Genomic DNA, 22,751 nt, shown 5'->3' with positions numbered 1-22,751 from the left:
GTATCCCAAAGACTTATTGGTTAAGATTCATAAATTATGGGCATGCTGCGTTGACACCAGAATCATTGTGAGACCTGTGGACTGCCCATCCAACACATCCTCAGAGTGTGGTCATTGACGCAAAATGATGTATTTCACAGTATGTTCCAATATTTATATGTAATGTTACAAATAAAATTAATTTTTAATCTCTTTAAACATGGAAGTTTTTAGATGGTCAATCTGGAGAGAATGTTTCTAATAATGAAGTGTCTAGGACCAGAGGTGACAGCCTCTGATTAGACGGACGTCCCTTTAGAACAGAGATATGAGGGGAGGAATTTCTTTAGCCAGAGGCTGGTGATTCTGTGAAATGGCTGTGGAGGTCAAGTCATTTTGAAAGCATGGTTGATAGGTTCTTGATTAGTCAGGGCTTCAAAGTTTACAGGGAGACGGCAGGAGAATGGGGTTGAGAGGGATAATAAATCAGCCATGATGGGATGGCAGAGGAGATTCAATGAGCCGAATGACCTATTCTGCTCCTATGTCTTATGGTCTTATGGTTTGCCAATGAAAGAAAAGCAGCAATAATTATTGTTGGAATCTATGACAGCCAAATAAAGCACAGCAAGCTTCAACAAGCAAAACTTGGAAAAGAATAATGTGGCTTTCTCAATGATGTTTGATGAAGGACAATTGTTCAGGTTGCCAGAGTGGTCATCTCTGATCTCAGAGCCATAGAAAGTAATGGAGTCCAAGAACAGCAAAACAGGCCATGTTCAGCAGCCCTGGAAACACCTCTCTATAAATTCCATTTCAGAGGAGCTGTCCTGGCTCCAGCATGTAAATACAATTACAAAGAAAGCACAACATTGCCTGTACTTTCAGTGTAGCTGTGGTTTCACTCCCCCTCCCCACTTATTCACCAGCTTTGTTCAGTGCCTTTGAGCTGGTCTTGTACCCTTCCCCAGATCTGTGCTTCTCTAGTATCATTTCCCTGACTTGTCTCGAAAGCTCTTCTGTCTTCATTTCGGTTTAGTCTGTTGAAAATCCACCATACTGTTGGACCTCACAGAGAGAAAGGAGTATTTACAGTATTCTTGTGAAATCATTGAAAATAGGCAATACTCCAAATTTGTACATCAACAAATTGGGTGAGTTTGTAAGGTAATACAGTATATTGAAACCTGAGGAAAGTTTGTGAAGTAATTACAAAGGGGGTGAATAATTTTTCAACCTGTCAATTTTATTTTTTAATTTCCAGTAAGTTGCTGACAGGTTTTGGAGTGTTACTTTTGATTTGACATGATGCACAGTGCAATATATTTTAAATGTAGACAATGAGGCAGTAAAATGTGATAATAGTTGTGGGGACTGAATACCTTTTCAAGGTTGATAATACATTTTGAACTTTGAACTATGTTATTTTTAATAACATTTGGTTGCATCACTGGGGTAGCTTCCTACACCCTGGAGTGAGACTTGAACCCACGTTTGCATCGATAGTGAAAATGTTACTTGCCAAGGCCTGGCTGCCCCAGCACAGATTAAGACTGTATGTGCACTAACTGTAAGGCGAGGAGGAAGCAGCATATGTTTATTGTATCTTTATTTTTCTGTTTAACCACTTCAAGTTTTGGGTGGATTTCATCTATAAAGGAGATAAAGTTCTTTAGCCATGATGATTTTATCTGGTACCACACCTTCAATATTAAACACACAAACACCTTTTACATTTTTGGTGTTAGATAACTGATTCTTTTTTTGTTTTTTGATCTTTTCGTTCAGTTGGTCTTGAGACTATTTTCTATCAGTCTACACCTCTAATACTTCTCACTTTGGCTTTCACTGTGAGTGTTGGTTTGCTGATCTGATAGGCCACTTCCTGTTTTGCTCATTATAGCCACGTTGAGCTTGGAAACAAAGCTTTATTCATATTACAATTCTTTTGATAATCTCGTCTAGTAACACCACACCTTTTAACCTTGCAGTGTTTGTAGAATTGTACAGTGCTTAATGTTTAATTTAGCTCATCACTTTTTACTGATCACCTGGGAAGAGATCAGATTCCATTTATCAATTTTTACTTGTTTTATTTTGGCTCAGTCTCAAGTGGTGAAAGTGGTCCAACAGTGAAGAGATGTTCTTCTATTGGAACGGTGTTAACCCTTGAGCTACTGGGGCACCTGGTGATGCTTGCTGTCTGTGGATGAAAGGTTGATTCAACTTTGTCTCCTTGGGTGTATGCTTGATCACTCCAATTTGAACTCAACTGGAGGCAAACAAAGTACTTGTAATAATTTTTTCTTTCCTGACTCAACCATCCTTTTAAATCTAATGATTGCAAACATGATGTTGATCAGTCTGGTAATAAAAAGACCCAATATTGATCAAGTAAACATACTAATGCTGAACAAATATCCTGACCTGGATCAAGTAGTGAGCCAGATCATAGGGCATGACCAGACCAAATGAATATCCAAATGTTTCATCACAATGTACAACCAGCTTGAACTGATTGTGGTTGGCCTCACGCTAAGCAACTTGGCTTTAGTTCAACTTGGGCAGAAGTCTTTGGCACTATACAGACCCATCGTTTGTCGAATTAATTGAAAGAGTCCATTTTAAAGATATGGAACTTAATCGCTGCCTTTCCCCTATAATTCACGTCCTGGGGGTTACCGATCAGAAACTCAACTCAACCAGCCACAGATATACTTTGGTTAACAGAGCAAGTCAGAGCTTAGGTATGGAGAGGAGCTCGCCTCTTGACATCACAAATTCTTTCACTCATTTTCAAGTCAGATGTGTAAGGGAATGCTCTCCAGTTACCTGGATGAGTGCAGCTGCAGCAATACTCAAGAAACTCGATGCTATCTGGCACCAAACAGTCTGCTTGATTCACAAAACATCAACTATTTATTCTTCTCCTTACAGTTCTGTGAAAAAGTCTTGGGCACACATAATAAAGTTCTGTAAAGCGAAGATGCTTTCAAAAATAATGAAGTAGAAAGTTTCTAAATATCAAAATAATCACTATAAAGTACAGTAAACAATTTTCAAAAAACTAAATCAAATCAATATTTTGTGTGACTACCCTTTGCTTTTAAAACTGCATCATTTCTCTTAGGTACGCTCTCATGCAGTTTTATAAGAAAATTGGCTGGTAGGTTGTTCCAAGCATCTTGGAGAACTAGCCACAGTTCTTCTGCAGACTTAAGCTGTCTCGCTTGCTTCTGTCTCTCCAGGTGATCCCAGACAGCCTGATGGTGTTGAGATCAGGGTTCTGTGGAGTCCATGCCATCTGAAAACATGTAAAAAGATTGTAGGCTGCCTAAGACTTTTGCACAATACTGTAGATGCTGCCCGAGTTTCTCCAGCATTTTGCGTGTGTTGCTCTGGATTTCCAGCATCTGCAGAATCTCTTGCAACTTGAGGCAGCACGGTAGCTTCGCAGTTAGCGTAACGCTATCACAACGCCAGCAACCTGGGTTCAATTCCACGCTGTCTGTAAGGAGTTTGTACAATCTCCCTGTGACTGCATGGGTTTCCTCTGGCTGCTCTGGTTTTTTCCCAAAGGCATATGGTTTAGTAGGTTAATTGATCACATGGGTGCAATTGGGAAGTATCCAGATCCCTTAAAGTGGCAACACACATCGAACATGCAATAATAAAGGCTTGCCTTCATCACGAGGGATGTGGAATATCGAATCAGGAAGCCACAGAACCTTTTGGTTCAGTCACACTTGGAGTATTTGCATGTAGTTCTGGTTGCCCCAATACTGTAAGAATGTAGAGGCTTTAGAGAGGGTAGAAAAGAGGTTTACCAGCATGCTGCCTGGACTAGAGAGTGTGAGCTGTAAGGAGAGTTTGAACAGACTTGGGTTGATTTCTCGGGTGGAGACCTATTAAAGGTTTATAAGATTATGAGAGGCCCAGAAAGGGTAGACAGCCAGGATCATTTTCCCAGGTAGAGATGTCAAATATTAGAGGGCAGACATTTGGGCTTAGAGCGGTGAAATTTAAAGGGGATGTGCAGTGCAAGCTCTTTTTTTGTATACAGAGAGTGATGGGTGCCTGGTTATGCACTGCCATGGGTAGTACTGTACTGGAAGTGGATACTATAGTGACATTTAACCAGCTGGTAGATGGCACATAAATATGCAGGTAATGGAGGGTTATGAATCATATGCAGGTAGAAAGGATTTGTGTAATTCTGCTTCAAGCTCGGCACAAGCATTGTAGGCCAAAGGGTCTCTACCTGTGTTTATAAGGAAAGTTAGAGGCTGGGAATAAAAGGTCCTCTTGGCTGCAGTACTTGGCTCCCAAGAATATATAAAAGTAAATCTTCAAATTTATGTTAGTACTTTTGAAGTCCAACCAGAATGCTCTAATGAGGATTAAATCTCCGCCTTGCAGCCGAGACTTGTTCCTCAGCTTTGCTGTCCTGTTCTTTGGTGACTGGGTGCTGAGACCCAGATGCATTTTATTTTATGAGCCACCTTGTCTTAAACTGTGGTGTCTCTTTTCTATTTCAGCAGGTGCAAAGGCCTTTGTTTGTGACCAGTGTGGCGCACAGTTCTCTAAAGAAGATGCCCTGGAAAGTCATCGACAAACCCACACCGGTACTCTTTCGAAACTTTATCTTGTATGATTTTTGATCTGTCCCTTTTTAATTGATTTTCTTGAAGGCAGTCAAGCATCTAAGTCATTGTGAAGCAGACCAGATGGACATTTAATTTACAAGTAGATCTTGGGAGCAAAAATGTGTCTAAAGTGGTAGATGGTAAGGAGTACAGTAGAGGATAAAGTGCAGAGCTTGCTGGAGGAGGTTCCAGAACTTGGCACTGCAATAGCGAGGTTTTGGACAGTGTAGCACTGGAAGCAGTGATGGAGATGGGAACAAGGAGAAGGCTGTAGTTCATTGGGTTGCTAAGGTCCAAAATGTGCTCCCCTGGAAGGTAATAGAAGTAAAATCCCTAAAGGTGACCTTGTATTCTGATAGAGAGTCATACACCTGAAGTGCTGCCTCAGTTTTTCTCACTGCAGTTGCTGCTAGGACTGCTGAGGATTTTTTGATTTTATTTCAGATCTCCAGCCACAGCAATGGTTTTTGGTTTCCATTTCCTAGTAAGCAAAGGGAAGATATTTGCAGAGTCCTATGGGGAAAGAGGAGGCAGTAGGACGGACTGACTGTATACTCTCACAGAACTTGTGCAGGGTTGGATGAGCTACAAGTCCCCCTGGATTGTAGAGTTTCCTGTAAAGGATAGGTTTGATGTTCTTTGCAACCTGATGATGCAGGACATGATTTTTCATCCAACTAAATACCGCTCCCTCATTAAGTAAGCCTTGTACTAATTCCCTCAACCACGTTTCCATAGCTACTTCCCCTTTCCTCCTTCACTCTATAATTTACAGGATTTTTCAAGTCACATTCTGAGTCCTCTGGACAACGTTGCTTAGAATTATAGTAACTTCATGGAACAGGAGTTTGCTTGACCCAGTAAGATTACACCGCCAGTCACGTCACTGATATAGTTCATTTACTGTGTGACATCTTTGCCGTAGGACATTAAAGAGTTGTTTCACAATTTTTTTAAAAAAAAACCTGAGTTGCAATCCAACCAAATGTTGGAGGACAGATGATGTAGTTACTAATCATATTTGTCATTGGAATGATATCAAGAACAGTATTTACCACTATCAAATATTATTTCAACTCACCTGATTAGTTTAAAAGTTCATTGACAAACAATAATTTAAAGCCAATTTCTGGTTTACTGCAAATATTCTTTAAGCTGATTCATTGCATTGGCAGCCCTTCCAAAAAGTGGTTAAAAATATTGAGTTACAAGTGGCTTGTTGTACTCCTCTTGACTGCCAAGATCCTATTTATATTGGACAGGAATGAGGATCAGACGGTTGATGTTGCAAAATGAGTTTGCAAAGGTCACAGATCTTTTTGTGATGTTAACTCTTTCTCCAACCATATTGTAAAAATGAGTGACCGCACTTCAGGAAGAAATACATTGTTTTGGAAAGAAAACATGTTAAGGATCCAAAGTGATCAAGATCTTTCTTATTATAATTCTGGAATCTTCTCCCCAGTATATTGCAAGACCGACAAGGTCATTATGATTCAACTGTTATGTTGATTAAGTACACTCATGATCAAACTGAAATGCAGTGTGACTGTGAACTACTCTGTGCCTGGTTACAGCCAACCTGGGCTGCTCAAGATTCAAAATCAGAATCAGGTTTAATATCACCGGTATATGTTGTGCAATTTGTTGTTTTGAGGCAGCAGTACATTGCAATACATAATAAAAACTATAAATTACTAAATACACATACACATATACACACGCACGCACATACACACACACACACGCACACACATACACATACTAAAGAAGTAGTGTAATAAGAGGGCAAAATACTGAGGTTCATGGGTTCATTGTTCATTCAGAAATCAAGAAGAAGATCATGAACCTTGAAGACTGCTTAATGTCATTTCTAGTACACAAGTGTTAAGGAGAACAAAATAATTGTTACTCCGGATCCAATGCAGCACAAGAAAAACACATAAAGAACACAATAGATACATAAGATAGCTTATATGCCTTGATTGTATGTCCATAAAGTAACTCTAGGCACAGGAGTGTCTGTACACAAGGTGACTGACAGGAAATGATAAAGTAGTGATGGTTGGAGGTGTGGTGGGGTGGGTTTGTGGGTGGAGGTGTTAATCAGCCTTACTGCTGGGGAAAGTAACTGTTTTTGAGTCTAGCTCCTGGTCTCTGTTTCTATTTCAGTGATATCTATGGTGGACTCTAGCTACCCTATTGGCATTGGGTTATCTCTGTGTTCTGTCAAAACATTTGGGTTTTGTTCAGTGCTGTACTCAGGACAGTCTGACACAATGTTAGCAGACAGTGCTTTGTTAGACAGGTATTCAGGCAGGGTGCAACTGAGGGACGTTGATCTGGAATGTCAGGGAAATTACTGGATGTAGATTTCAAGTTTGACTGTGGGGTGGCAGTAGGGTACGATTTTCAGCAGGAGGGCAAATGGGACCAGTGATCAGAATTGGGCAGCACTTCCCTAAATATTGGCTTAAATTTAGCTTTGGTGTCAGATGGTGGAATCTGCCCATAGCTTGTGGGAAGAAGGATGAGTTTTGGCCAAAAGTCTTCACCCAGGTTGAGAGGACCTTTAGTGCATATGTTCAGTTCAAGTTGTTGAAGTCCAGGCAAGTTGTTGTGCAAATAAGGTTGATGAGGGGTAAAAAACACAGCCATTTCATTTTTATTTTGATCAGTTGTGCTTGGCCAATGGTCAAGTTTCAATTTTATACTCAGAATGACCAATCTTTCACCTACATCAGCATAACGCTATTACCAGATTCAGTCCCACTGCAGTACATAAGGAGTTTGCTCATTCTCCCCATGACCGTATGGATTTTCTCCGGGTGCTCCAGTTTCCTCCCACATTCCAAGGATGTGGGTTAGTAGGTTAATTGGTCACATGGATGCAATTAGGCAGCAGGGACTCATACGGCTAAAAGAGCCTGTTATTGAGCTGTATCCAAAAAATCATCTTTCTTTCCACTACTATCTTACATTTGTATATCCCCCTTTGTCACAACAAAACTCTGTTTCACAGGAGTAAATGTCGAACATTAATTTGGTATCAAGTCACTTCAGCAGATGTTCATCAAAAGAGAAATGTTGAGAGGGTAAAGGTATTCTAAAGCTTGATGCCCAAGCAGCTGAACACATAGCTGACAATGGTAGAGTCCGAAATGAATGAAACTAGAAATAAGAGTATTGATTACTTGGAAAGATTTAAGGTCCAAGGTGCAACAGAGAGAGAAAAGATGGAAAACAATGGTGGAACTAGAATACAAAAATGAGAATTTTAACATCGACTCCAACTATTGACACAATATGTTCTCTTTTACAGGCAGTGTTTCAATGTACTGGTTTGTGCTGTTTTGAAAATGTATTTCCACTGGTATTTCGCTGTTGTAATTAAGAGAGAATAGGAAAGAAGGATGGAATGGTTTTGAATGATAGGTTGAAAAGTGGTCCAGTGGAACTGGTCTTGGATGTAAAAATCTGGTAAGTTGGTTCTGTAGATCAAAGGGTCCAAGGCTCAGCTCTCCATGACATTATTTTTAGAAATGTCATTAGGACTGTCGAAATTCAACCCTTGATGGAGAAGTTACTGCAGAAAGAATATTTCAATATACAGTCACTCTATTGATCAGGCCAGTCTGAAAGATACTGATAGTTTTGCTGGTAATTTGACAAATAGTATACCAATTGCAAGAAGACGACTGAATTTTACCCTAGCCTTTCCAAATTTCTGATTATGGGGAGCTTCCCTACGTCATTTCTGCAGACATGTTGGAAACTGATCTGGTTAGTCAGTAACTTCTGTATCACTGCCACAATATAGTTACCAGGCTAGTTGATCTTCTCATTCACCTTTTTCACCTTTTTAACTTGGATTCCAGAAAGGTATCTAGCATCAGTGGGTGGGAAATGAAAACTGGTGGAGTGTTGGCAAAGAAGACGGGAACCATTTCCAAAATTACATTCTACTACAACAGGTGATGAATCTAATTTAATGTGAATGATAACAGTTAATATAATGAATGAATCACTGGCTGTTTATATTTCCTCCTTTTTTGGTGTTAACTGAGCTGTGTAGAAATTCTTCCATGGCGTTCACAAGTCCTTGCCAGTCCCTGATGCATTTCATTATAATTAGTAACTATTTGATGAACCTATAAATAGTCCTCTTGACAAGCTGAGGATTTGATTTCTTAATTGCTGAGATTTAATATTTAAACAAACACATTTAATTGTTTCTTGGTTTCTTTTGATTATTTTCACCCAAAATGTGGTTATTAGTTGGAAGGAGAACATTTTAATGACTGTTAGCGTTAACTCTCAGTGGAACAGCCGCCTTTGAGGTGCATGTTCCCCCACCACCGCTCCCAAGCCTGATTCAGCAGTGAGTTAGGATTTTGACCTCATGGTGAAGAAATAGGTTATGACATAGAGAGGCATTCTCATTTCTTGATTGTCCTTGTACTTCTGGATGATAGATTTTTTGGTAGCAGGGAAGTGACTGAGAAGCTGTTGTATTGTACTGTATAGTCATGGGATTCTGTGGTTCAAGGTGTGACTGGTGGGGTGGAAATCAACCACATAGTGGTTAATTTTAGAGCTGTACTCACCCAAGCTGCAGCAGATTATTCTATCACACTCCAAGTTCATGCCTTGTACGTGATGGAAAAGTGTCACTCACTGCAGGATTTCCAGTCTGCTCATGTCGACAGTGTCCATGTGACTGCTCACACTAAGTGGCTCATGACTGACCCTCCTCAAACCTCCCACTGCAGATGATGGGAGTTTGAATTTTGGTAAAGGGAGTGTTGCTGAAAATCTTGGTGAAGTGTTAGATTCCATCCTCTTGGAGATGCTTGCCATTGTTAGTTATAATTTTGTAGTCTGGAACTTGGGACTGCATTGTTATCTGAGGACTTGACAATTATTCTATCAACAACAAGTAAGCCCACTTATTGCGATGGGTTTATTTTATTACCTGAACAGAGATACTGTCGAAACTTCTGTTTGCATATCATCCAGACAGATCATTCCGGACACCAGTAAAAAGGCAAGGAAAAATTATTACAAAATATCATGTCATAGTCATAGAAAAGTGCAGCACAGAAACAGGCCATTTGGACCATCTAGTCTGTGCCAAACCATTAACTTGCCTATTCCCATTGACCTGAACTGGGACTATATCCCTCCATAACCCTACAATCCAAGTACCTATCCAGACTTCTCTTGAACATTGAAATTGAGCTCTCATGCACCACTTGTGCTGGCAGCTCATTCCACATGCTCACCATCCTCTGAGTGAAGATGTTTCCCCTCATGCTCCCCTTAAACTTTGCACCATTCAACCTTTGGTTGTAGTCCCACCAACTGCAGTGGAAAAATCCTGCTTGCATTCATCCTATCTATACCCCTCATAGTTTTGTACACCTCTATCAAATCTCCTCTCAACCTTCTATATCCCAAGGAATAAAGTCCTCACCTATTCATTCTTTCCTTCTGACTCTGGTGCTCCAGACCCAGCAACATCCTTTTAAATTTCTTCTGTACTCCTTCAATTTTATTTACATCTTTCTTGTAGGTAGGTGACCAAAGCTGCACACAATACTCCAAATTGGGCCTCACCAATGTCTTGTATAACTTCAACATAACATCCCACTTCCTGCGAAATGGTTTCGGTCTGAAACGTTGACTGTACTTTTTTTTCCCATAAATGCTGCCTGGCCTGCTGAGTTCCTCCAGCATTTTGTGTGTGCTGCTCCAATTTCCACTATCTGCAATTTTTCTCTTATTTGTGATCCCATCTCCTGTACTCAGTGCATTGATTTATGAAGACCAATGTGCCAAAAGCTTCCTTTATAACCCTGTCTACCTGTGACACCACTTTCAACTTATTATAGACCTATATTTCAAGATCCCTTTGTTCTACCATGCTCCTTAGTGACCTACCATTTACTGTGTAAGACCTCTGAATTGCAACACTACTGAATTGCAACACCTAACACTTTGCAACACTGAATTGCAACACTGAATTCCTACTGAATTGCAATACCTCTCACATGTCTGCATTAATTACCTGCATGTTACTGTTACAGAGAAAGTGCAGTGCAGGTAGTTAAATAAATGTAAGGGCCTTGACAATGCAGATCAGGAGATCAAGTTCTTCTTTTAGCATATGGGGATGCTTCCCCGAGGGTGAATCTGTTGAATGCGGTTGTCTTTTTTTTTGCCTTGACCAGATTTACTCTGGTTCTTTGATGCTTTTAACTCAGTCAAGCACTGTTACAACACCACGGACAAACCCACATACCCATCTCTGATGTCCTTTATTCATCCAGAAGATGTTGGACCATTTAGAAGGCTTCTATTTATTGTCCATCCTTAATTACTTTGCTAGGCCATTTTTGGGAATAGTTACTTAAATTCTGTCAATTAAATCTGGAATAAAAAGCTAACATTGGTAAAGGTTACCTTGAAACCACTGAATTTTCATTAATGATTCAAGTGGTAATTAATGCAGTACTAGGAAGGGAATCTATCATGATCTGCCCTAAACTTCCCTGTTTGAAATTGCTCAACAAGGCATACGTCGAGGTTTATCAGGATAGGCAAGAAATGCTACTTATTCCCAGCAGACTCTCATCTTGTGAATTAATTTGGATTTGAAAAATATAGCCATATAATCACAACTGTAACATAAAAATGTGACATTCCAATAGTGCAGAACCAAATTATATATGCAGCAAAGTGATAATAATCAGATTGTTATTTTTGGTATTGCTTGAGAGGTAACTATTGACCAACCTACATGAGATCTCTCTCAGGAAATATTGTAATATGAATAATAATGATTTTTTTCTTTGAAATATTGGCATGGGATTTTTGGTATCCATCTGTCAGAAAGGATGAAGCCTTGGTTTAAAATCTCATCCAAACAAATGAAATCCAATTGTGTAAACCCATCTTTGGGAATGTCAGCTAAAATTCTGTGTTCAAATCATTGGAGTGGGCCTTGAATGATTAATAATTTAGAATTGATAACCATACTTGTGAATTTTGGATATTAAATAGGGCAAAGTTTGGTTTAGACTTTTTTTATGACCAAAGTGGATCAAACTCCATTGTGTTTCTAGAGCAGAATATAAGCCTGTTTTGGATATTGGTTCATCATTTTGGAGACTTGCATTCAAGTCAAAGTATACAAAATCATGAGGGGTAGAGATAAATTATGTAAAATTATGAGTAATATAGATATGGTAAATGCAAGCAGGCTTTTTCCACTGAGATTGGGTGAGACTACAACTAGAGGTCATGGGTTAAGGGTGAAGGGTGAAACATTTAAGCCCTGCTGTTCACTGTGCAAGACCTGCCCTGGTAACTTCACTCAGAGTGGTGAGAGTTTGCAACAAGCTGCCAGTGCAAGTAGTGGGGTCCACTTCAATATTTGAGAGTATGGAGGGCTGCAGTCTGCGTGCAGGTCAATGGGACTAGGCAGATTAGTGGTTTAACTCAGACTAGATGGGCTGAAGGGCCTGTTTCTTTGCTGTAGTGTTCTATGAGTTCATCTGTTGGGTAAGAATCCTTTGTGACAAGGTTATGGGCAGTGCCACATCACATTTTGGAAGTCTGAACAATAGTTCAAAGATCTACGCTTCAACACAGTTTTGGCATGTGTTGCTGTTTTTCGAACAGAGTGCTAGAAATCATAATGGTGTTTCAAAAAATAATTTACATCCTTTTGGCAGTCTCAGTTATCAGCAGAGGAGGTGGTTCCATTGCTAGCAAAGAGGATGTTGTTTAAATTAACTGGCACAAAGTGACAGTATCAGGAGTATTTTCAATAGCACATGATTATAGGGCTAAATGGATCCACTGCTCTGCTGCCTACTAGTTGGGTTACCCATAGTTCGGACATCCTTAGTTTATTTATAAGTGTTCTGTCACAACTTGGGTAATTTGATATTTGCAGTGAAGCTCACAAGAAAACAATTTCTGATCGGCCTTTTTTTATTTACTCCCATCCCCTCGAGAGCGTATGGCTGTAATTTATAGTTCTCCTGTTTCAGTTTGAACTCTTTGATTGACTGGGCACTTAGTATTCCTGGACCAATATGAGTCAAGAGAATTTCCAAAATTATTTCAGTAGAGGAGCTACATAAGTGTTCCAACCCCTTCCTGAACCTGAGAGTGAGCTGTTTGTGTTGATGACACATTTAGCTCCTGCTGAGAGATGAAATAAAAACACTGGAAATGGCATTGCAAAAGTTTTAGTGATTGTTTCAATTGGGAACTAGAACAGGGGTTCCCACCTTTTTTAATATGCCATGGACCCCTGCCATTAACCAAAGGGTCCGTGGACCCCAAGTTAGGAATCCCTAAATTAGAATCTTTCACTCATGATTGTTAGTAGGACAAGTGTGCCAGGGCCACTAGACTCAAGAAACAGTTGCTTTCCCCACACAGTAAGCTTGATCAACACCCCCAACCACCATATTTTATCATTTCCTGTCAGTCGCCTTATGTACAGACACTCCTGTACCTAGTTGTCACATTATGGACATACAACCAGTCTATGTATGTATATAAGCTATCTTGCTTATTTATACTTATTGTGTTTTTTTTTTCATTATTGTGTTCTTTTTCATGCTGCCTCAGAGCCAGAGTAACAATTACTTTGTTCTCCTTTACGCTTATATACTGGGAACGAGATTAAAGAATCTTGGATCTGATCCCATTCATCTGCGTTGAGTTGTGTTCTTCTGCGCCTTGCCTATATGAGCGTCTGTCTAAAAGCCTCTTAATGGATGCAGTGGGTCGAAAGGGACCATTTGTGTGCTGTACATTTCTCATTCAATCATTCCATGATTATAATACCTTCCCCACTGATGGTCAACTGTGTTATAAATTCTGGACCTGTCAGATTTCTAAGATGGAGTGGATTCTAAAAGTGAGACATGAAATAGCCTGACATCCCTCTGCTGTCTCACTCTTGAGCATTTGTTTTTCTGATGATGATGTCGTGGGTTCCCAATGCACTGTCCCTGCCCTCAGTAGGTTTTAAAACCATAAAGTTTGTTTGTTGCTATTTAATAATTTAACAGTAAATAATAATTTAGTAGCTAATTAAATAGTTCTTGCAGTTGCTGCTAGACATTCTTGTGAAGTTAAACAGGTACCCAGTAACCTGTGTTGATCCACTATTAGGACTGCATTAGTCTCTTTCATATTTAAAGTTTATGATGTAGCATTGCATGGAAGAAGTGTAATTAGGGGTGGTAAAGTAGCATAATGCCAGCAATCCGGGTTCAATTCTGTCACTGTCTGTAAGGAGTTTGTGCATTCTCCTGTGACTGTGTAGGTTTCCTCTGGGTGCTCAGTTTTCTTCCCACATACCAAAGATGTACGAGTTAGTTTGTCACGTGAGTGTAATTGACTATTACAGGCTTGTTAGGCCAGAAGGACCTGTTGCTATGCTGCATCTCTAAATAAATAGTTAATTCACAAAGTCAAATTCATGGCTGAAGGAGAGTACATAATTTACCAGCAAAATATTTGACATTCGAGCAGCATGTGAATCATTTGTTTCTTTATAACCCGTAACAGGAAAAACTGCACCTTAAGGTTCTTGGGGATAAAAAAAAAATTAAGCTTCAAGTCACCTGCATATATAAAATTCTGTGCTGGCAATATACTGTACAGTCAACCATGCATTTAGTTTGAAGAATGTGTCTTTCACAAAGCAAATACTTTGCACAGATTACTAATCTGTCTCATTTGTTTGTGTAATTAATGGAATATACTAGTCTTTGATGTGAATTTGGGATTGAGGACTTGGTGGGGTAGCCCTGATGAGTAAAATTGGAGCTATTCCAATATGTAGATTTAAAAAAAATCATCATGAATAAGTTAGTTGCATTTATCAAAGAAGCATAAATTTGATCAACATTTTTAAATAACTAAAATTTTGTGATCTTGACGAAAATTAAAAAAATGAAATTGGAACATTTCTGAATTGAACTAGATACTTAAAAAATGAAAAGCTTAAACTCCAGCTATAATCCATATCAATATAAAATATCTTGCATCTTCATACCTCTTAAAATGTTACTTAGCCTGTTGAGTATTTCCAGCACTTACAGATTCTTTGGCTTATTTCCAGCATTACAATGTTTTGCTTTTGGTTAGATTATCTCAGGCAAGTGATACAAAGCTCCAGTTGAAAGTTGGAGGAGTTTGGTTGATTCCTAATTCACTGTTAGAATCGCTTCAGAGCTTGACTAGCCTGCTTGTATTAACTTTATCCATTCTAAAATAAACCCTTTGTGCAAAAGCAGCATTAGGCCTAAATGCCCTGAGAAGTTGACGTGTCCTGTGCTTGTTTTAGATGGACATTGAAGCTATAGATTTAGAATGATAAAAATAACTACGTACTTCTCTGGCACTTCAAAGTAGGGTATCATCCTCTAATGCAACTATTATAAGGCAAAATGTGACACATTGGGAGATGCTATTACAAGTCAAACCTAAGAGGTTTAAAGATGCCATTAACAAACCTTTACCACCCGCTCTCAGTCACCACCTTTCATGTCATTTAGTCTCTTTTGGTCTTCATCCATTCCCTTCCCTGCAACTTAAAACTGGTCCATTCTAATAGAAAAAATCTTCAATCTCAAACATTAAACACTGGCTGATCTGAATATTTCCAGCACATTTGTGATGGTGGTGGTGGTGTTGTTGTTATTGTTATTTTGAGTTTTAGGAGTTTCTCAAAAAAATTAAGGGCGTTTTAGAGAGGAAATCCCAATCCGGTTAGGGAGTGAATCGGTCCTGTGATTAGGCTCATGTTAAACAGTTGCGTTGCTGGCAGTGTGCCTCATTAGGCTGGAAGGGCCTGCTTCGCGCTGTAGCTCTAAATAAATAAATAAACATCGCCTTGTTGAAAGGTCAGACCAATATGATGAAGGTGGCTGGAGGACATGAGAGCGATGGAGAGGAATGAAGCAACGATGGGATCTGAAAACAGAGAAGGGAAGTTAAGAATTTTGATCTAGAACTAGAACCAATAGAGCTCAGTGTTGACATTCTGGATGACTATTTTGAGCTGTGTTAACACTGAAGTGAAACCCAGATGATGGGATAATTTGAATTCATGAATCAGTCAGATCAGGTAGGTAATAGCTCATGGCACATATCAAGGCAAATTGGTTTACATTATTTCTTCCTAGTGTGTATTTGCAGTAACTATCTAATTATGCCCAGTTAAAATGCGGGGGAATGTTTTGTCTGTTACATCTCTGCAGTGCTTATTTCATCACCTATTACAGGTATAGCCACATTTACTCCAATTCATCCCAGAAATGGCAAATCTTGTCTGAACTATCAGTGTATATATGTTGACTTCAAATAATTACACAACGCGGCCTGTGTTCCTTAGTGTTTGGAGTTATGACTGTTGTCACAGCTATGCCATACCACAAATATGAGCGAGACACCATTGAATGAAAGGATGTTCAAAGCACTGCATCCAGTTAAATATTATTCAGAAGAAAAGGTGCACAGATTTTGGTGAAGTGGATGTTAGGTGTTATTCCTTGCATCTTTTCTGTGGATGGGTGATGGCATAAAGCGAGAGGTGGTTATGCAAGAGCAATGCCATGCAGGGATTTAAACATAAGGTTAAAGTTTCATAGTCACTGAAGGATAGTGAAGATTGAGCTTAAAAGCAATGGGATTTATGTGGACTGGGATACATCCTGCAGAGTATCAGGACAGCCTAGGACTTGATAAGTTTCTCTACATCTCCACCACATTATTCCCACTTAACTTCCATTAGTAGCAGTTTGTTAAATCCATGTTCCCTTTAGATGCTCTGTTAAAGGTGATATATGAAATACAAGTTGTTGTAAATAAAACAGTATATCCAGAGGACAGGTAGTGTGCCTGATTAATTCTGAACATTATAATTTTATTTCCATCCATTAATTCTAATATCTCTGCATTTACAATGAATATTATTTGTAATTGGGAAAATACAGCCTTTGTTAAACAATAGCAGTCACAAATAGAAAGTGTCAGAATCAGCTGTGCCATTTAATTGTTGAAGTAGCAAATTGGGAGATGTAAACAAAACAAAAATCTTTGTCCACTAATTCTGTAGCTCACTTTAGAAACAAGGTTTCACCCCCCAGGTTCACAATGATTTTCTGAGGTAGGGCAGTCCAGGGTTTAATGTTTGAGTTCTTTTTCAATTCCATCAGTATTACTATTGTTTTGGACAAAAATGAGGATTGTCATCAAAAACTCGAGTTACATTGGGTTATCAGAAATGCCATTCATGGAGGGCTCCACCATTCTTGTGCCCTTCATTGGGCATTTGTGTACTCATACTTGGTGCTGATGTCACCACATCTTGCTGCATTCTGAAGTCATTTACTCTACAAGATGTTTTTACTTTGGTATGTAGCTTGGTGGCCAATGATCAAAAGCTTTCTCAATAGTCTGTCCAGGGGCACGTAGAAAGAGGCAGCCATTTGAACATCTGGAAATGTGTAGTATTTATGGGTGTATGTTCATAATGTTAAAAAGCCTTACATATGCTCACCCAGGAAGCGGTCAAACTTAAATTGTGTCAATCTCCGAACTAAGCAACAGACTTGCTTCTGAAGTCCTCACTTTGGCTATTATAAATGGAACAAAAAATGGTACAGCTTTTCTGCAGAAAGCTGAAGAAAGAACACGTCTGATTTCCCCTTTTAAAAACAGAAAGCTATTTTCTATCCTTCTTCCATTTGAAGAGAATTCAGTTGACAAGTTTTTAAGTAATTGGAAATGCTGTCATGTGCAATGTTTGTATTGCAGCAGATAACTCAATGTTAATGCTTTAGAGCAGCCGGCAAATGTTGATGAAGTGTTATATTTTGACACATCCTTTTACATGGCTTCACTGGATAACACGACAACAAGGACAAGGTGTTGAGAAGAAGTTGAAATATTTTAATAGAAATAATCGTTGGACTTCAAGTGGAGAAAACATCTCTTCCCAGAACTGTAATTGATCCATCTCATCCACTGGCATTGATTGGGATTGCTTTTGATATGTGTGTAATCTCACTTACCAGGTAACTCAGCAGAGTGGGCAACAGAACAAATTTTTTGGAAGGAAAATGTTCTAATCCAGCAATCAGCATCACTGTTTATTGTATATTCCCACATTCACGACTAATTATTTAAAATGTTAACCCTTTGATTCATTTTCCATGTTCAAAGCAAATTGAGATTCATTTTCTTGCAGGCATTTACAGGAAAATAAAGAAATACAATAGTACTTATGAAAAACTGTACATAACAAAGAGTGATGAACAGCCAATTTGTAAAAGAAGACAAATTGTGCAAATAAAAAAAGGTAAATAAATAATATTGAGTTGTAAAGTCCGAGAAAGTGAGTTGATAGGTTGTATAATCAGTTCAGCATTGACACGAGTGAAGTTATCCACACTGGTTCAGGAGCCAGGTGCTTGTAGGGTAATGAATGTTCCTGAACCTGTTGGTGTGTGAACTAAACCCATTGTCTTAAGACAGTACTGACTAGCATTGACCCTCAGTTCTATAAAGATTGACAGATGGTTTCCCCATATAACAGCAAATTTTTGTGAAACAAAAAGGCCAGTGGTTAGTGACAAATCCCTACCAGGAATACTATGGTCTTCACCTCTGATGAACAGATCACAGCTGAAAATAACAGCACCAGGGGTTCTTGGGCAGCTGTGAGGTGCCTTTAATCACAAGTTATGTCTTAACCCAGACCCTTATCAACTCATGATTGCAATTCCCCTAATTATTGTTTGGATAGAATGCAGTGACTCTGTCCTGCCTGCTGGGTGGTTGGTGACCTGAGACATCTGTTCATTACCTTAAGTTCCACAGCATTCAGTCCATCATACAACTAAACCATTAGGAGGCTTGGATTATGGAGGCATCTCCTCCACGATCTCCATCAGCACAGCTGCACCATGAGGCTGTGTGCTTAGCCCCTTGCTCTACGCTTATGTCTATGAGGCTAAGCACAACTCCGATGCCATATTCAAGTTTGCTGACAACACCACTGCTGTAGGCCGAATCAAAGGTGGTGAAGAATCAGCATATGGAGGAGAGACTGAAAATCTGCCTGAGTGGTGCCACAATAACAAATCCTCTTTCAGTGTCAACAAGACCAAGGAGATGATTATTGATCAGGAGGAGGAAATCGGAGGTCCATGAGCCAGTCCTCATCAGGGGGGTCAGAAGTGCAGTGGGTCAGCAACTTAACATTCCTTGGTGTTAGCATTTCAGAGGATCTGTCTTGCACCCAGCACGTAAATGCCATTATGAAGAAAGCATGGCAGTGCCTCTACTCCCTTCGAAGTTTGTAAAGACTTAGCAACTTTGACAAACTTCTAAAGACGTGTGTGGAGAGTATATTGACTGGTTGCATCACAGCCTGGTACAGAAACACCAATGCCCTTGAATGGAAACTCCTACAAAAGAAAGTAGCGAATATGGCCCAGACTATCACAGGTAAAGCCCTCCCCATCATTCAGCACATCTAAATGGAGTGCTTTTGCGGGAAAGTAGTATCCATCATCGAGGACTCCCACCATCCAGGTCATGCTCTCTTCTCACTGCTGGTATCAGGAAGGAGGTGTACAAGCCTCAGGACTCACATCACCAGGTTCAGGAACAGTTACTATCCCTCAGCCATCAGGCTCTTGAACCATAGAGGATAACTTTACTCAATTTCATTCGCCCCATCACTTAACTGCTCCCACAACCTATGGACTCACTTTCAAGGACTCTTCATCTCATGTTCTCTATTTATTGCCTATTTACTTACTGTTTTTCTTTTGCATTTGCACAGTTTGTTGTCTTTTGTACACAGGTGGTTTGTTCATCCTGTTGTGTTTCATGGATTGACTGAGCATGCGCACAAGAAGGCAAATCTCAGGGTTGTATATGGTGACATATATGTACTTTGATTATAAATTTACTTTGAATAGCATGTTATCAGATGAGTCTGTTTTCAAAAAGTTACAGCAGTTAGAGATGACATGTTAGAACCTGCAGTTTTGAATTGCTTACAGTATGTAGAAGTTATGAGAAATGGAAGTAGAGAAGTTTAAGCTCTTGGGGCATGGAGATTTTAAGAAAGGTGCAAAAGAAACAGTCAGGATGGTGGCAGAAATACCATGGATTATTGACTAAGCCGAGGCTTCATTTTTATCACAAGTGATAGCCAAATACTTTGAGGCTTTCAAGGTTTGATTGTGTAGACTTTAAAGGTGCTTTACACCTGGGGAGTCCAAAACCTGGAGCACTAATAGAAGGTGATCATTAGTTAAGTGTAATAAGGACTTCATGGAAAAACAATTTTACTCAGGAAGTGGATTGAATGTGTAACTTGCTGTCACAGGGACAGCTGTGATCAATGGAGGCTCATGGAAAGATGTGCTGAGAGGTTGAGATATGGTATTACAGAGAAGGATTGTAGAACAGTTGACCCATGTGTCATGTGATCGATGTAAGATAAATCCCCTGGCTAGAATGTAATAATTGAGAGTTGGATGATTTTCAAAGAGCTGTTGACGTGAAAGAAGAATTTGTAAATGCTGGTGTATTTGACTTTGAAGAACTCTATTCCAAAATGAAGGCTGTAGTGATTTAGCAAGGGGTGAAGGACACGGGGAGAGACAAAGTTAATGAAACAAGATTTCCCACTGCAGATGATTACAACCTGTTATTTATTTAACAACTTGAGGTGTAATGAAATCTCTCAAGCTGCACAGAAGAGTGTCATCAAACAAATTTGAAATCAAGCTACATAAGGAGTTTTTAGGGCGGATGACCGAAGTTGTTCAAGTTGCATCATAATTCTTGTTTTATTGACTTTTCTCAGATTTCTGTTTTGTAATTGGATTCTGAAACACAGCCAGTGAAGTCTTTCCAAATCCGACCTCCTTCACTGACAGCTCTCTGCAGCTCAATCAGTTCTTGATTACCGTATTCCTGTCTGGGGAGGAGTTAAACATTCGAATAATTATTAGTGCAGGTCCCTCAGGATCAGGCTTTGATCATTAAAGTGTTTTTAATTATGACATATTTCTTTCACAGTAAAGGTCAGAGCATCACATGCTAATCTATTCATTTCTGCTAATCAGAAGATTGCTTTCATTAATGGGATCCAATCGGTGGTTAACTATAGGATTAAATTCAGTTATGCAAGGGAATCAGTGGTTTGATATTATTGAAGGCCAAGCAAACATTTTCGCATAAAATGAAACTTAGGTTTTGAATTTGATCTGTCGGAAATACTGCAATTGTAATTTACCGAGGAATGGTTTGCCTTTCCCCCCCACTTAAGCAAGCTGGTATTCACAATCAGGTTTGTTATCACCAACATAGATTGTGAAATGTGTTGTTTGCAGCAGCAGTACAGTGCAAGACATTTAAAAAAAAACTGTCACTGTAAGAAATGTGGGAATAAAAGTGCAAAAGGAGAGCAAAATAGTGATGTTGGGTTCAGAAAAATTGATGGTGAAAGGGAAGAAGCTGTTCCTAAAATGTTGTGTATGTGTCTTCAGGCTTCAATACTTCCTCCCTGATTGCAGTAATAAGAAGGCATGTCCTGGGTGGTGAGGGTCTTTAATGGTGGATGCTGTGTTCTTGAGCCATGGCCTTTTGTAGATATCTTTGAAAGTGGGAGTGGGAAAGCTGGTGCCCATGATGGAACTGGCTGAGTTTACAACCCTCTGCAGCTTCTTCCCAATTCGTGCAGTGCCCCACCAAGCCTGTCGGTGGTGCAAACAGTCAAATAGATACATCAGTGTATATTTTCCCTTTCAAAGGTAGCCCATAATCTGTATTTGAGATGAATTATTGATAATTCTGTGCTCCAATCAGTAGCCTGACAGGATCAGTCCCCAGTGGTCCTCGTCCAATCACTGTCCCAACTATGATTACTTTCACTAAACTAGTTGAAGGGACGATAGAATCTGGGAATCTGCTGTTCTTTGCCACTCTTGTCCACTTTAGGTAAAGGCAGCAACTAGCTGCGTTACGGGATAAAAGCAACTGTTATCATAATTTGTATCTTAAAAATCATGACCTTACTTTATATTGAAAAGCTGGATTATCAGAATAAAATGAGTCCAGTTAAAAGCTGCCAAGTGATTGTGTTATTGACTGGTCTAGATGCTGGGCTGTAATGAATATCTTTTTCTAATGAATTTTGTTTCATTGTACATACCATCATCAATAATCTTAGCTCTTTAACGAGATAACTAAATACAGTTGTCCTTTCCTTTAATGCTGGTCCATCGACCTCGAGACGGACTGTACCCTGCAGGTGTGAAATTGTTACCTTTGTGAATGCTGAAAGTTGGCTTTGTGTCCTGAACGCCATTCAGATTTTACAACAGCTCATGTTTTTTTTTAATAATGTTGAAGTTTGTAATTTTTAGTCTTTTTCCACACAAGTGAAAGTTATTTGAATCAATATACAGTATGAATATTGCAAAACCATAAGATCAAAGCAGATGGATAGAAGGTGATGACTTGTTTTTAGGGCAGTACAGCACAGGAACAGGCCCTTTGTCCCAATGCCAAATTAAACTAAACCAGACTTTTTCTAAGATGTGGTACAAGAGGTATAGATAAAATGGACAGCCAGACTTTTTCCCAGGGTGGAAGTGGCTAATACGAAGGGGTCCGCAGTCCACCATACCCCTCCCGTCCGTGTACCTATCCAAACTTCTCTTAAACATTGAAATCGAGCTCGCATCCAACATGTGCACTGGCAGCTCGTTCCGCACTCGCACCACCCCGAGTGAAGAAGTTTCCTCTCATGTTACCCTTAACCTTTCACCTTTCACCCTGAACCCATGACCTCTACTTGTAGTCTCACCCAATCTCAGTGGAAAAAGGCTGCTTCCATTAATCCTTTCTATACCCTTCATAATTCTGTACACCTCTATCAAATCTCCTCTCAATCTTCTAAATTCTAGGGAAATAAGTCCTAACCAATTCAATCTTTCTTTGTTACTCGAGCCCTCTAGACCCAGCAACATCCTTGTAAATGTTCAATCTTTCTTTACATCTTTC

The 22,751-nt window shown here is 39.4% G+C and overlaps 1 protein-coding gene across 5 annotated transcripts in view; it reads left to right on the top strand.

Annotated features, from left to right (window-relative positions):
• Positions 1-22,751, top strand: part of zbtb16a (zinc finger and BTB domain containing 16a) — a 256,819-nt gene that overhangs the window by 151,256 nt on the left and 82,812 nt on the right. For 4 of the 5 annotated variants that reach the window (XM_059956857.1, XM_059956854.1, XM_059956856.1 and 1 more), the window contains exon 4: positions 4,518-4,604. The exons of the other annotated variant lie outside the window; for it this stretch is intronic. In XM_059956857.1, the coding sequence (XP_059812840.1) occupies positions 4,518-4,604 (87 nt within the window). The remainder of the gene's footprint in view (positions 1-4,517; positions 4,605-22,751) is intronic. 5 annotated transcript variants of the gene reach the window in all.

The sequence above is a fragment of the Hypanus sabinus genome, chromosome X2, assembly GCF_030144855.1.
Source record: "Hypanus sabinus isolate sHypSab1 chromosome X2, sHypSab1.hap1, whole genome shotgun sequence".
Taxonomy (NCBI): Eukaryota; Metazoa; Chordata; class Chondrichthyes; order Myliobatiformes; family Dasyatidae; genus Hypanus; species Hypanus sabinus.
Note: the sequence above shows the minus strand (reverse complement) of the source record. Positions and strands in the feature narration are given on the sequence as shown.